Below are 15,614 nucleotides of genomic sequence, written 5' to 3'. Positions count from 1 at the left end.
GTCCAATCCACTGCTGTCATTTTTACCCACAATGTTACTTTCTAACAATAGAATAATGAAACATGAAATGGAACGTAAAAAAATAGTTTAACCCCGCTTTGGTGCCCAAATTTACATTTAACAATGATACATAAAATATTGGAGGAATACTTAAGTACATGAAAATAGTCGTAAAACAAAAAAATATGAAATACAGAACATTCAATAAAAACAGCAAAGGACAAAAAATCGTAAAAAAAAAAAAATCATAAATAAAAGAAATTAGTCGATATGGAAACCTGATTTTCCCTCCCTTAACTGTAATACGTAAACAGAAAAAAATACATAAACAAAATTGTTAAAATATGAAACAAGATATCCCAAATGAAATCAACCCAAACAAAATTTAAATCGTGTTTTGTTCTCGCAATTAGACGACTAAAATCTTACAATGGGCCAATCAAAGTGAACTGGCGGTCCATATCCGGGCCCTCGCCCCTCGAGTTGAACACTAACTCACTGGATTTTATCCAAGCCAAAAGTACAACTGAAAACGTTTTCATTTCCATTTTAATAAGAAAAAAATGTATCCAAATAATACAACAAGGTAAACAAAGCCAAACACAAAAGAGGCCATCTTCTTTATCCTCCCCTTTACTCGTTTACTGCTACAGTGCCTTAGTTTGCGCGCGTGTACTCCAACAAAAAATGTAAAAAAATCAAAAAAAAAATGGATGCCGAAATGAATATCTGCCAGTGAACTTAAAAAAAAAAAAAGTGTGATTTTGTGGAGGGAGGACGACGCAATCTTGGAAAAAAGCCGGCAAAATGGGTCAAAAGTCATTCCGCCATGGCGGTTGGCCACATTTGTCCCCCATTGGCTCCGCCCCTCTCTCGGGGGGAAGAGAGGAAAAAAACAAAAAAAAAAAAAAAAAAAAGAAAAGGCTCCCATTCTGTCACTTGGATTGAAGTACTTACATTTGCGTATCCATGGCGTGTGGAAAAAGCACTCACGCATACACGCGCACTGTCAGGGTGTCCAATCAGGGCTGGAGGGGGCGGGGCTTGGACGCTATGTCACTTCCGTCTCTTCTTCCTCCTCGGAGCAGTAATCTCGACCCTGGTGACCAAAAAAAAAAAAAGAGATCAGTTTCCATTTACAAAAGCACATGTCATTTATTTACAAAATGATGATGCCTAAATGATTTCATAATAATAATAAAAAATTAAAATGACTCATCTATGGAGTCTTATCAGGTAATAATAACCAAGTCATGGGAATAGAAATTCAAGATAACTCCAAGCCGGGCTTCTACGCAACTTCCTTGGACTTCTTTTTTGCCCCACCCTGTATCGTCACCAATTCCCAGAATGCCTTGCAAAAGATTTGAACCTCCTCACCTTCTCGATCTTCTCGTCCAGCAACCGGAAGAATTCCTGCTGGCTCTCTGACGTGTGAATGCTGAGAGTGTGGGTAGGAGGGAGGGAGGGAAGGAGGGATGGATGGTTTTTTTTTTTTCGAGGGAGGAGGAAGGAGGCACAAACAAATGCATGATGAGAATTTTCCATTGCTGTGGTGCGCTGAGAAACGGATCGGCCCGGAAGTCCTTTCAATATCCGTCAAGTCAAAGTGTCAACTCCGGCTCCGGCCAGTACTTTTCCACCATTGAATCTTCCTATGAACGGCCTTAACTATTTCAGGGCCGGCGACGGAGCCGCCCGGTAAAAAAACTATAATCATAACTAATATGTAACCACGGATTACTAAACTGTACCCACGGAATACTAAACAGTACACGTGGAATACTAAACGGTACTCACAGTTTAGCAATCTGTGGGAACTAATTAGCAACCTGGGGGTAAAAATTAGCAATCTGAAAGGTAAGAATTAGCAATTTGTGGGTACAAATTAGCAATCTGGGGGTACAAATTAGCATGATGTGGGTAGAAATTAGCATGATGTGGGTAGAAATTAGCATGATGTGGGTAGAAATTAGCAATCTGTGGGTAGAAATTAGCAATCTGTGGGTAAAAAATAGCAATCTGTGGGTAAAAATTAGCTATCTGTGGGTAAAAATTAGCTATCTGTGGGTAAAAATTAGCTATCTGTGGGTAAAAATTAGCTATCTGTGGGTAAAAATTAGCTATCTGTGGGTAAAAATTAGCTATCTGTGGGTAAAAATTAGCTATCTGTGGGCATAGTTTAGCAATCTGGGTACAAATTAGTAATCTGGGTAAAAATTAGCAATCTGGGGGTAAAGATTAGCAATCTTGGGGTAAATATTAGCAATCTGGGGGTAAATATTAGCAATCTGGGGGTAAAGATTAGCAATCTGGGGTAAAGATTAGCAATCTGGGGTAAAGATTAGCAATCTGGGGTAAAGATTAGCAATCTGGGGTAAAGATTAGCAATCTGGGGTAAAGATTAGCAATCTGGGGTAAAGATTAGCAATCTGGGGTAAAAATTAGCAATCTGGGGAAAAATTAGCAATCTGGGGAAAAAAATAGCAATCTGTGGGTAAAAAATAGCTACCTGTGGGTATAGTTTAGCAATCTGGGGGTACAAATTATCAATCTTGGGGTACAAATTAGCAATCTGTGGGTAAAAATTAGCAATCTGTGGGTAAAAATTAGCTATCTGTGGGTAAAAATTAGCAATCTGTGGGTAAAAATTAGCAATATGTGGGTACAAATGATAAATCTGGGTACAAATTAATTGAAAAATATTTGTCCACCTCTCGCCGTCCTTTTTTAATTAGGGATGCAGAAAATGGGGCACGTACTTGGATTTACTGTTGTCGGCCGTCTCTTTCTGCAACTTTCCCCTTTGCTGAAGGCTACTTTTCTCCTGGAAAAACATGCAGAGAATGTTATCGTAGACAAATCAGATCCTTTAGTAGATGGACAGTAATACCTTGACATACGAGTGCCCCAAAAAACATGTTTTTAAATATTTGCTATATTACTCGATGAGTTTACGGCATTCACGCTAACAACTTGCTTTCCAGCTGCTAGCCAGCTAGCTAGCTGTCCGTAACCGTCTCGACCTGACATCTGCTCTGCCGTTCCCGGCGAGATTTACGACCGACATTACGTCGTGGCTGTTTCGAGAGGACGTCTCATTCCTCAACGATGAAATCGAGCCGTAAAATAAGCGATTTAGCCGCGACGGGAGCCGTCTTCTTCTAAACGCGTGACGGCGTGGCGTCTCTCTCTTACCAGATTCTCCTGGTTGCGCGCGTTGACCCGGTTCTCCTCCCCCTTCATGTACTTGACCTCCTCCACGCCCTTCATCTTGTACTCATCTGGGGGGGTATAAAAGAGGAAAAGGAAGTATGAGGAGGATTCATATGAGCTCTCGGTCGTAACAATTAATATTCCACCATTTATTAACCAGAAAAATTGGACCCCAAAAATTATTTGAGGTATGCAGGTCGTTGGCCATCGAAATGATGCGGCGGCCATTTTGGGCCCCCAGGCCGCCAGTTTGACACCCCTGATGTTGTGGGGAAATACGTATTTATTAGTATTAGCATTTGGCCCCTTGATGGCGGAATTCATTCATTTTCTGAAACGATTATCCGCATAAGGGCTGCAGGGGTGCCGGAGCCTAACCCAGCTGACTTTAGGACACACCACCCTAAATTGATGGCCAGCCAATCGCAAGGCACAAGGAGACAAATCATAGCTAGGGACAATTAAGGGTGTTCAACCAGCTAGCCTAGCCTAGCATGAGTGTTTTGGGAATGTGGGAGAAAACCGGAGTATCTGGAGAAAACCCACACAGGCCCCGGGAGAACATCAAAAGTGACCTGGGATCAAACCCAGGACCCCCGAACTGTGAGGCCGACGCTCTAACCCAGAGGTGTCAGACTCGGGTTGGTTCGCGGGCCACTTTAACGTCAACTTGATTTCACGTGGGCCGGACCATATTAGATATAATATTTAGATTTTTAAAAATAAATGGATTAAAAGAACTGGATTAAAATCCCTGAAAAATCAGTTTTTATAGATCTAAATCAATGTTTATTTTAGCTTTTTTTTAAATATATTTTTTTGATTTTACAAAATTATTTTTGAACTAAAAACACAGAAAAAATGGATGAAAAAATGATAATTATTGATTTAAAAGGGGGAAAAAATCAGGAAATTTGATATACATCTATACTCTTCATTTGAATTTAATCCTAAAACAGAAAGTCGGCACTCATGATTTACTTTCCCGGGCCACACAAAATGACGCGGCGGGCCAGATTTGGCCCGCGGGCCGCCACTTTGACACACTCGTCCGCCGGGATGAATTTGAATTCAAAATATATAGACGTTGCAAAATATTGCTAAAATCCAAAATGAAAGAAATACATCGAAAAGTAATGACCAGTATATAGAAATTTCAAATTCACATTTAAACCCCCCCAAAAAGTGTATTAATAAAAAAAAATAAAAAAATAAAGAATAATTTTATCATGTTCTTAAATTTATTGGCGTGAGGGAGGTCTGCCAGCCTCCCAATTCAAATAGATTTGACTTCAACTCGCGATAAATACTCAAATAGTCAAATGATACCATGAGCCTTGTCATTGGACGTCTATCCTCGCCAATGGCGCCGAGAGTCTCGCCAGAAGACGTCTCGAGTCGAGGACGCTTCATCGTGTCAAAACAGAAAATGTGTCGCTTCTTGCCGCGCTGGGAGCGATTGGTCTGCGTAGCGTCGAGCGCTAATGGGCGTTTAATCGTCTGTTGTCGTGGTAACCGTCCCCCGCGTCAGTCAACGGTTGCCTCCTAGCGAGCGAGCCACCGCGTTATCGCCTCGTCTTATCTCCCGACGTGGCGACGATGCGCTAACATTTTCATTGGAGCAACACCTGTAGACAAGACAAGTCTAGACCCCGAATGTAAGACGACCCACACTTTTTCAAAGCAAAAAAAAACCGTCTTATATTCGGGCCAATACATTTAAAAATATATATATATAATTGGCACGCTTATGTCACATATAGGAAAAGACACCTTCACACAGTCATACCAAAACATCGTCCAAGGGTTGGCAAAAGTGCGACAGTGTTTGTGTCACGGAGCTGAGCCTTTTCCGGTTATTGTGCGAGAGTGAAGGGGGGAGGGAGGGGAGAGGACGGGAGGGGAGGGGATGAAGGGTCGGCAGGGGTTTAGTCAGCGCAATCTGACAATATCTGGGACACAAACGTTTTTAGAGCGGGAGAATCTGTTGACGTGCTGACTAGAAGACAAACACGCGCACGCCAACGCACTCAATCCTTATTAATTGAGGGAGAAAAAGATTTGCTATGACCCCGCCCCCAAAGTGCCCCTTTCCTGCCAAATTTGACATTTTAATCAAGTGTATGCACGGCGTATATAGACACACTGCAGGCACGGATGGTGAGATGAGTCGGGGAAAAAAACAGTTAAAAAAACAAAGCATGGAAACCAGTGGTGCTTAATTCAATATGAATATGTACAAACGCACAATTTGCTAAAATAATTGAAGCACCGTATTTTCCGCACTATAAGGCGCAAGGAAAAGACTCAAAAATTGGCTTCATAATCCCATGTGCTTTATAAATTGATCAATATTGGTTAATTATTTAGCACAGCTCAATATAGTTGATCAAAAAAATACAATTCCCTAAACACTATTACTACTACTACTACCACTACTACTAGTCCTAAAGCTCCATCTAGTGGATCAATAACACAACCCACTACTCCTACAGCTCTATCTAGTTACTACTTTTACTACTATTACTACTACGCTTCATCAAATTTATGTATGACACAATCACCTACTAATTCTACTACTACCACCACCACTACCACCATCACTACTACTACTACCACCACTACCACCACTGCTACTGCTCCTACTACTACCACCACCACCATTATTACTACCACTACTACCAATACTACCACTACTACCACCACCACCACCACCACCACCATTATTACTACCACTACTACCACTACTACCACTACTACCACTACTACTACTACCACCACTACCACCACCACTATTACTACTACCACTACTACTACTACTACTACCAATACTACTAATACTACCACCACTACCACTATTACTACTACCACTACTACTACTACTACAACAACAACTACTACCACCACTACCAATACTACCAATACTACTAACACCACCACCACTATTACTACTACTACAACAACCACCACCACCATTATTACTACCACGACTACCACTACCACCACTACTACTACCACCACCACCACTACTACTACCACTACTACTATCACCACCATCACCACCACTATTACTACTACTACCAGTACTACTACTACTACTACCACCACCACCACCACCACCACTATTACGACCACGAATGCGTCTTATAATCAAGCGTGCTTGATATATGAAACAAATTCTACGAAAGGCCATTGGTTGAATGTGCGTCTAATTGTACAGAAAAGGCATAGAAAGGTCAGCCGGGCTAACGTTAGCGACTGACCGCCAAAGAGGTCTCCGTTGCCGTAGGCCTTCCCTCGTCCGTCGTCGTCGTTGGGCACGGTCGACACCTGCTTGGCCGAGGCGCAGCCCATGGCCTCCTCACGCTCTCCTCATCGCACTCCCACCTGAGCGGCAAATAACACACAACGGTCACTTTTTATTTCCCGCTCGGAAAGACATAATTGGACATCATCAAAGTGGCCGCTAGAGGGTAGCGTTAACCCTGAGGAGTTAAATAATAGTACCGAGACTTCGAATAATGTTAAATAGACACCCTAAAAACACTGTCCATATATGGCGGATATTCACTGGCAGGTTTTGGAACCTAAAAACCACCATAAACGAGCATTTACTGTATTTTTTTCTCTCTGGCCGCCGACAGTCTCTTGTTTTTCAAAGCTATAATTATCTGAAAAACTGACGTTAACCGATTTAGCCAGTTATTCTCCATTTGCTACTTTAACGTATGTTCTTCTTGCTTTCTAATTGAAAAAAAAAACATGCTAATGCTAAAATATGTTTTGTCCTCTTCACTGTGTATACGGTATAATACGGTAAATGAAGTTTTAAGCATTTTCTAGGCCCTAGTTCGCCCGCCGTTGACGGCGCAAGACGCCCGGTCCTGGGATGGGCCGGGAATCAAAACGGACTGGACGCTAACTTAGCGGAAACTGCACAGGTCGATATTGAAGGCCTCTCATTTGCGTGTTTTGAAACGTCAATTTGCCAGTAGCTGGGGGCTAAAAATAGAGCGGCGCGAGAGCATTTGCTGCAATCGCGGGATAATGCCAGGCTGCGAGCTCTAATTCGGGTTGCGCGCGGGGGAGGCGCAACAACCCGGCTATAAATGAGACGCAGAGGCGGGACTCGCTTGGAAACGCCAGAGTTAGTAGGCCCGAAAAAAAAAACACAAAAATGAGTCAATTCCGTTGTATATGAGTTTAAGGATCTTAAAAGTTTTGAGATAATTTTTCATCCAAACAAATGGTCAAGTGTCTCAAAACTTTTAATCTGTAAAAAAAAAAGTTTAGTTTACAGAAAACTCATTTTTGTCACAAGCCACGTCGTAGTTTTAATTGTATCAATTAATTTTTGGACAATAAAATGAGCACAAATCTACTCTTAGTAGCAAATATTCTCTTGCAGTGGATTTTTTACATTTATTTATTTAAAAAATTAATTAGAACAGAAAGATAATATTACATAAAAATAATGTTTTAACCTTTTGTTTTATATTTAAAAATAAAAAGGGAAAGAGGACAAATTTCAGAAAAAGTTAGATTTTTTTTAATTTTTTAATTTTATTTTTTTAAATCGGAGTAAAAGAAATCGATCAAAAGCCCTAAATATTCCATTTTATCGATCTAAACCTGATTTAAAAAATGCATTTTAAACAAAGACAAAAAAATAAAATGTTGTTATCGAAAATAAATTTAAAAAAAAATGCAATTATTGATTTAAAAAGGGGAAAACCAGCAAATATTCAATTTACATGTGTAATCATCATTTGAATTTGATCATAAAACAGAAATGATTTACTTTCCCGGGCCGCACAAAATGATGCAGTGGGCCAGAGATGGCCCCCGGGCCGCCACTTTGACACCTGTATTTGACAGTTTTGAGTTGTTTTTCTCACACGTGAAAAAACGCTCGTTCCTGGAAAGAAAAAGTGATGAGAGTACGCTTTCACATCAGCTTTTTTTGTTTGGGAGGAAATATGTCCTTTGCTTTGACTTCTCTTCATTTCATTTCAACTTTTCACAAGAGATCACGTTTCAGCACCATTGACGTCCAATCAGATTTGGTCCTTCTTTCCCACTCATTTTTCCCACTTTGTTGTTGTTATTTTTGCACTTCCCGACTTATTATTTGGACTACTTATTTATTATTTCTTACTTGTTTATTGATTATATTATAATTTATTGATTATTGATTATTAAGATCACATGTGTCAAAGTGGCGGCCTGGGGGCCAAATCTGGCCCGCCGCATCATTTTGTGCGGCCCGGGAAAGTAAATCATGAGTGCCAACTTTCTGTTTTAGGATCAAATTCAAATGAAGAGTATAGATGTATATTCAATTTCCTGATTTTCCCCCTTTGAAATCAATAATTTAAATTTTATAATCCATTTTTTCTGTGTGTTTAGTTCAAAAATCATTTTGTAAAATCTAAATATATATATAAGCTAAAATAAACATTGTTTTAGATCTATAAAAAAACTGAATATTAAGGGCTTTTAATCCAGTTCTTTTCATACATTTATTAAAAAATATATAAATATTATATCTAAAATGGTCCATCCGGCCCACATGAAATCGAGTTGACGATTTAGATGATTTATTAGTCTGTTTGTTTGTTGTTGTTATTTGTGCATTTGGTGGTGAAGCTTTAAATCTCATTATAATAATATATAATGACAATAAAAAGCATTCAATTCAATAAAAAAAGGGACTGGACATCTATCGCCATCAATGGCAAACAATGAGGTATAAAATATATAATATGTAATACATCTTTCTCGTGCGGCAGCCAATGAAAGTTCTTTCTTGAGCTGCCGCCCCTCCCACTTCAAACAAATTGGACGCCTAGCCAATGAATTAAAGCCGTGTCGTCATCATGCCATGACAACAATTACTTTAATTTTTAAAATTATAATAGTATAGAAAATGTAAATAATAGTAAAGAAAAGTATAGAAAGTAGAATAATAATAGTACTTAAAAAAATATAAACTAACATGTCATTATCAGGAATACACAAAAAAAAATGCTATTAGTGCAAATGCTAGCTTGGGATGTTAGCCACGCCGAGGCTAACATTCCGACTTCTCTTGCGGTTTCAAGCCTTTGTTTCTTAAATTCTTCGACCGGATTCTCAGGTTTTTCTTGTGAAAGACGGGCTAAGAACGGCGAGTTTTCTTTTGGACAAAACGCCAGCGAGAAGGACGCGGCGTGAGGGGGAACGCTAAAGCGTTGCATAAGAACAACGGGGGCCTCAATTCACGGCCACGACGTCTCCGTCACAACAAGCGGCGGCTTTGACGAATGACTTTCACGCCAGGCGTCGTGACCCCCACCCGCCTCGAGAACGCCAACTGCGCTAACGATGTCCTTTTACGCTCGGTGGTGACGACACGTTGTAGAAAGCGAAATGGAATTTAGCCAGAAGCAACGATATGACACTCTAGTTATCGGCTTTATGGCAGCGTGTTGAAAAAAAAATGTTGAATCAGTAGATTGGAGTGCTTTTGTTTATCTTTAGTTGGAGCGTTAAGTTACAATGTATCGGATTGGGTAATCTGAACTAAAATGATCTTTTTTTTTTTAAATTTCTAATAGCATCTGACATTTTTTCACAGTTTTTAACACAATAAAATAAAAAAATAAGGAGTTCTTAGTCGTAAAGTTTTGTTGACATTAAAGGTAAAGTAATTATATCTGTTTTAAGTTTGATTCCATTCAAAATTATATTGTATATCAGGATATTCCATTGCACATTGCATTAAACAATATGGTGCATGCATTTCAACTCCTGTCCACTAGTTGGCAGCACGCACCACAAAACGCTAACACTAAGTTTAAAAGCCCAAAGAAAAACAGTTTTATACCTCAGTACTGTTGCATCTATGTTATTTTACACCGTTTTAACTTTTACAAGTTAGTTTTTGTCTATTTGGTTAGCATATCTGGAATGCTAAAGCTAATATTTTGACCTGCCTGTTCTTTATTCAGTGCTAGAAATTGAATAAATAACCAATATTAAAGACCACATGTTCTTCAAACAAATCAAAAATATGTTTTCTTCAGTGCTGCATGATATAAATGATCAGAAATGGATTAAAAATGTACTTTTACCTCCATAGAAGTTTTTTTTCATAGAGAAATTGCAATATTCGCCTTAAAGTGCAATACGGGGATCGAACGGTGATCCGTGAATCGCGAGACCTGTCGATACGGGAGCTTACTTTGGAGCGGCTACTCTCTCACACGCCATAATATTTACTCAAAGCCACCGCGCACTCGGCCGCCAGCCAGACGCTATTTTTCATCCTGGACTTCATTCCTCGCCATTGACGGGGAGACGACGGGACCCCCGTCGACGGCGAGGAAGGGGTTAACGTCGCGCGTGGTGACACGGGAAGGGGCGGGGGTCGGCTCGGACAGGAGCGCCTCTGTTCACCAGCGTGAAAAAAGTGGTCGCTGATTGACGGCATGGGACTCTCTGCATAGTTGTGGCGTGCGCCGCGGAAGATTGTCGGGTTGTTCGGCGTGCACGCGCTTTGGCGCCGCGCCCGTGTTTGCGCCGGTTAAAAAAAAAAAACAGTGGCGTTTAAATAGAAGTCTACTGTATATGGACTTTGGTAGCCGGTCGTAAAAGCTTGAAAGGGGCGGAGCCGGTGGAACGCAAGACTGTTGCCGACTGGAAAAAATAATAATAATCATCCATTTTGCGGATTGCTTATCCTCACGAGGGTCGCGGGGGGTGCTAGAGGCTACCCCCAGCCCACTACGGGCACCTGGTGAGGGACACGCGGGATCGGTGGGCAGCCAATCGCAGGGCAAGAGGAGAGAAAGGATAACCCATCATAGCTAGGGAGTACTAGGGTCAAGTTAGCGTGTTCAGTCGGTTAGCCTAGCCTAGCATGCATGTTTTTTGGGATGTAGGAGGAAACTGGAGTACCCAGGAAGGGCCAAACCTCGGATGGGTTTGAACCCTGGACCTCAGAACCGTGAGGTCGACCCGCTAACCACTCGTCAACTGGCGAATTTGAATGAATTAATAAATAAATTAGGGCAGTGCGTTGGCTTGAGTGGGTAGCAAGTCGGCCTCACAGCTCTGGGGTCCTGGGTTCGAATCCATGTTGGTCCACCGGTGTGGAGTAATCATGTTCTTTCTGGGCCAATGTGGGTTTTCTCCAGGTACTCCAGTTTCCTCATACATTCACAAAAACATGCATGATTGGACACTCTAAATTGCCCCTAGCTTTGAGTGATTGGTCGTTTGTCTCGTCGTGCCCTGCGATTGGCTGGCCACCGATTCAAGGTGTCCCCCGCCTCTGGCCCCGACGTCAGCTGGGATAGGCTCCGGCACCCCCCGTGACCCTAATGAGGATAAAGTGGTTCAGAAAATGAATGAATGAATTTAAAAAAAACATGAATAGATGCAATATGGCTTTCACATTGTCTGATTTTGTTAGTGTTAAAATTCAGATTGAAAAATGTATGTATATTTTTGTAAATATAAAAGGAAAACAGTATTTATCCTTTGATTTCTGTAGTCCTACATCACTCACTGAAGAGTACAAAGTTTTATTTAAATCTTATCTTAGCAAAAATGCAAGCTCCACCCCCACACGGCCACATGGAAGACCACACCGGGGCCGTCTGCGGCCCCCGTGCCTGAAATTGGACACCCGCGATCTGGCAGGAAATGGACAGATAAGGCCAAGATGAACCCTGCCTCCGTGGACTCTGAAACGCGGGAGCGTAAACACATCCACGTGAAGCGGACGAACCCCCTGCGCCGCGCCTCGATTGGCAACGGAGCGCGACGGACGCCATATGCGGTTGAATACGGCTTTTTTTTTCTTTTTTATTGTCCCGTGTCAGCGAGGCCATTTGAAGGGCAGAGAAGCTGCGCGAGCGAGCGACCCTGCACCATGGCGGGATCACGTTACGCTGACTTCGGGGGCTTGAACGCGTTACACCTGACCGCTGTGGTGCCTCAACGACCAACGTAGCTGACCTAGCTTAGCGTTTAGAGCAATACAAAACATGGAGGATACATGCTAGAGAATTTGCGATGTTCCCATGCTATTTTAAAAAAAAACATTTCACTCCCAATCTGATAAATTTTGCCGAAATTAGTCGCCAGCCAATCACAGGATCGCAAAGTGACAAACAACCAATCATAACTAGGAGAAATTTAGCATACAATTAGTCTAGCATGCATGTTTTGGGAATGTGGGGTCGAAACCAAAGTACCTGGAGAAAATGCTAACTCTACACAGTGAGGTCTGGGATCAGACCCTCGACCGCCGAACTGCGAGGCCAAAACGCTATCCACTATTCCACCGGGCTGCCCTATTTTTAGACCAGTAAAAATTCGAAAACAGAATTGCTGAATGTAAAAAATATATATATATTGTAGTGGGAAAGAGATTTTTTTTTAGATTTTAAGACCCTTTTTCCTAGCGGCATTAGCGACACAAAAAGTAAAGGACAATATTATCTCATTTTTTTTAATGCTTTTCAAATTGTTTACTTTATTGAATAGTTAAAGAAATAAAAAACAAACCCGCAAGTGAGTTTTTTCGTATTTTATGCAAGATACGGTTTATTTTTTCTTGAATTTCATTCAAAGATGTCAAAATAAATGTTGTTGTTTTTGTTTTATATAATAATAATAATAATCGGACATAGGCCATGTCGTCATTACCACAACACAAAAAGCCTACTTGTCATCACACGCAGAAACTGCGTGTGACGAAATTGAGAATTTATCTGTTTATCTTTTCTCCGTTTTGAAATAAATGACCGTATCGGCCACATTTTCTTGCATTAATGCGTTTTGTGCATGTTAAGTCTAATTTATGCGCATATAAGCTGTACCCTCGATTCAGTTATCATTTTTTTAGCGACAAATACGGCATATATGCAAGAAAATACGGTATTTTTTTGGGGTGGGCCCTTTTTTTGCTTTATTTTACTAAGAAAAAGACTATTGGTTGCGGTTCAGCCAAGTCCAATCTATTCAATCCGGTAAAATATCACGTGCTGGCAAGCTTTGAAAGGGTTAACGATGATTTAACCTCAAATGAGAACGAGATTGAGACGCCGGCTTAAAAGCGACAGAGGGCTCGAGCAGATCTACGTAGAGACGGGATAAATCGGCGAGCAAATTTACAGACGGGGGGGGGGGGGGGGGGGGGGCGTGACACCCCGTTCCAGCCACGCCTACTTTTGCGCCGGGCGGGGGTGGCGCGGTGGACGTCAAGCGGATGTTGTCATCTGCCGTTGATCGGGTTAGGATCGCTCCGGGGACCAAATGGATGCATCAGCGGCAGAAACAATGAATCTGCTTTAAGGGTTTTTATTGGCTGCCATTGACTGTGATGGACGTCCAATTCATTTTGACTGGGAGGGGTGGACCAACGAACATTCAACGGGTGTTAAATGTGATGACGAGAAACTTTGTCGGCGCGCTTGCTCGGGGAACGGTATTGATCGCTGGTGTCAAAGTGGCGGGGCAGGGGCCAGCTCCGGCCCGCCAGGTCATTTTATGCGGCCCGCGAAAATAATTCGTTGGTCGTCTTTGTGTTTTAAGATTGATTTTAAACGATGATATAGAATATTTACTGTTTTCCTATTGTTTTTGTAAAGTCTAAAAATTAAAGTGAAAGCTGAAAATAGTTCTAATCGTATTTACTTTACCGTATTAGTAGGAAATGTTCTCATTTAAAAATAGAATCTATTGCAAAAATAATAATAATACCGGAATATATATATATATATTTTTTTCCCAAATAACTTTAAGAGAAAAAAATAATCCTACCTTATTAAAATGAGTTAATGATTAAATAAATAATGAAAAAAAATCGAATAAAAAGAAAAAATGACCGATGTTAATATATATTTAAAATTATGAATTTTCTGATTAAGGAACGGAAACTGAAACATGTTTTAGTTTTTAAATAAATCTTTAAAAAACGCTAAAATACATATAAATTCAAACGTATACCAAAACATGTTCATCGTATTAAAAAATAGGGTTACTGCCAAACCTCCCAGTTTCAAAGAATTGGACATGTCTCGCTGCTATTGTTAGACAATACAGTGAAATTTAAAATAAACTATAATTAATTTGTCCATAAGCGTACTGAATGTCAGTTGTATTCATTGCTAATTTAGTTTTATTTACATATTAGTAATGAACGACTTCTATAAAACTATGCTAACAAGTAATATACGTGTTCTATTTTTTATCAGTTTAATAGTCGGTTAAATAAAGAGGGAAAAAAGCTTTTTTCCAGCCCGATTGACTAAACAGAATTGGGAGTTTTATCCGGAAACCAAACTCAAATCAAGCTAATGCACAAGTAAATGGAGTGAGGAACCTGCTTTTTTGGAACAAATTCAACTTTTAGGTCAAGCTACAGCTGAATTTTTGCTGACCTAGCAACACACTGACAAGCCCAACGTTCCATATTTCCCCACAACTCGTTAACAAAACCAAAAAAAACGGCGTATTTTCAGTTTGCACTTTTTCGTTTGGCACGCGGTACGAAGTGTTCTCCCGTAAAAAAAATCGCTACCGTGACGTCGCTCGGCTGGGAAATTGCTGCCACTTTCAGTTCCAGCAAAACAGCAGCTCCGTGGTTTCCTTCCCTTTCCATCTGTTGACTGCTTCTTCCCACCCGGTTGAAAGGCCTCGCGAACCCGGTGTGGAACGAACCAGACCGGCGGAGGGCGCAAGGGTTGTCGACGGGAGCCTCCGGGCGAACGAGTTGGGAACACGGGAAGAAACCCAGGGGAACCGACACGACGCCGGGGAAGACGAAAACAACAACAACCACCACCACCACAAGCACCACCACGAAAAAAAAACCGAGAGCCGAGGAAGGAAGCTCGGCACACGGAGGAAAACAAAGTACTCACGAGGCAAGAGGAGCCGGTTCCGTTCGGTCCACGTTCCAAGTCGTTCCGTCTTCTTCCGGGCTCGGCGTCGGCGGTGTTGGTGGCGGAGGAGGAGGAGGCTCGGGCGGGGGGGGAAGTATAACCACGGAAGACTGGAGGCAAAGTGTGCGCTTTGCGTCATTCCACCAGGATGCCGCTATTGAGTGAGGGCGCCAATGCAGCCATCTTGCCGCCCAGACTAGCCTCCAATCACGGCGGACGGAACCACCCTCTTCTCCGCCCTGCGAAGGGGTGGGTTAAGTACAAATATGTCGTTATACTACCACAAGACCATAAAAAAATTAAGAACATTATCTTTATTCCACGGAGCCGCCCTAAAGATAGGGTAGAATGACATTAATATCTGTACAACTGTTGCCACAACATAATACTATTTTAGCTAACGATACCGTTTCCAATTTTGAGTGGTATAGGCCAATGCCAATACTGTAACGATGCTAA

The 15,614-nt window shown here is 41.4% G+C and overlaps 1 protein-coding gene across 1 annotated transcript; it reads right to left on the bottom strand.

Moving 5' to 3' along the window:
- Window position 1: 1 nt before the first annotated feature.
- LOC144078842 (uncharacterized protein C1orf21 homolog) lies at window positions 2-15,375 on the bottom strand. The gene is made up of 6 exons (XM_077607256.1): window positions 15,135-15,375; window positions 6,480-6,603; window positions 3,199-3,284; window positions 2,763-2,827; window positions 1,381-1,441; window positions 2-1,099 (listed from the first exon to the last, which is right to left on the bottom strand). The coding sequence occupies exons 2-6, from the start codon at window positions 6,568-6,570 to the stop codon at window positions 1,052-1,054; spliced, it is 351 nt and encodes a 116-aa protein (XP_077463382.1). The 5' UTR covers window positions 6,571-6,603; window positions 15,135-15,375; the 3' UTR covers window positions 2-1,051.
- Window positions 15,376-15,614: the final 239 nt, after the last annotated feature.

The sequence above is a fragment of the Stigmatopora argus genome, chromosome 8 (assembly GCF_051989625.1).
Source record: "Stigmatopora argus isolate UIUO_Sarg chromosome 8, RoL_Sarg_1.0, whole genome shotgun sequence".
Lineage (NCBI taxonomy): Eukaryota > Metazoa > Chordata > Actinopteri > Syngnathiformes > Syngnathidae > Stigmatopora > Stigmatopora argus.
This window is presented reverse-complemented; position numbering and strand designations above follow the sequence as displayed.

Coding starts and splice junctions, on each gene's coding strand:
- LOC144078842 (XM_077607256.1), bottom strand. CDS start 6,570: ATGGGCTGCGCCTCGGCCAAGCAGGTGTCGACCGTGCCCAACGACGAC. Junction 3,285..6,479: donor CAACGGAGACCTCTTTGGCG/GTCAGTCGCTAA, acceptor ATACCCCCCCAG/ATGAGTACAAGATGAAGGGC. Junction 2,828..3,198: donor CGCGCAACCAGGAGAATCTG/GTAAGAGAGAGA, acceptor ATGTTTTTCCAG/GAGAAAAGTAGCCTTCAGCA.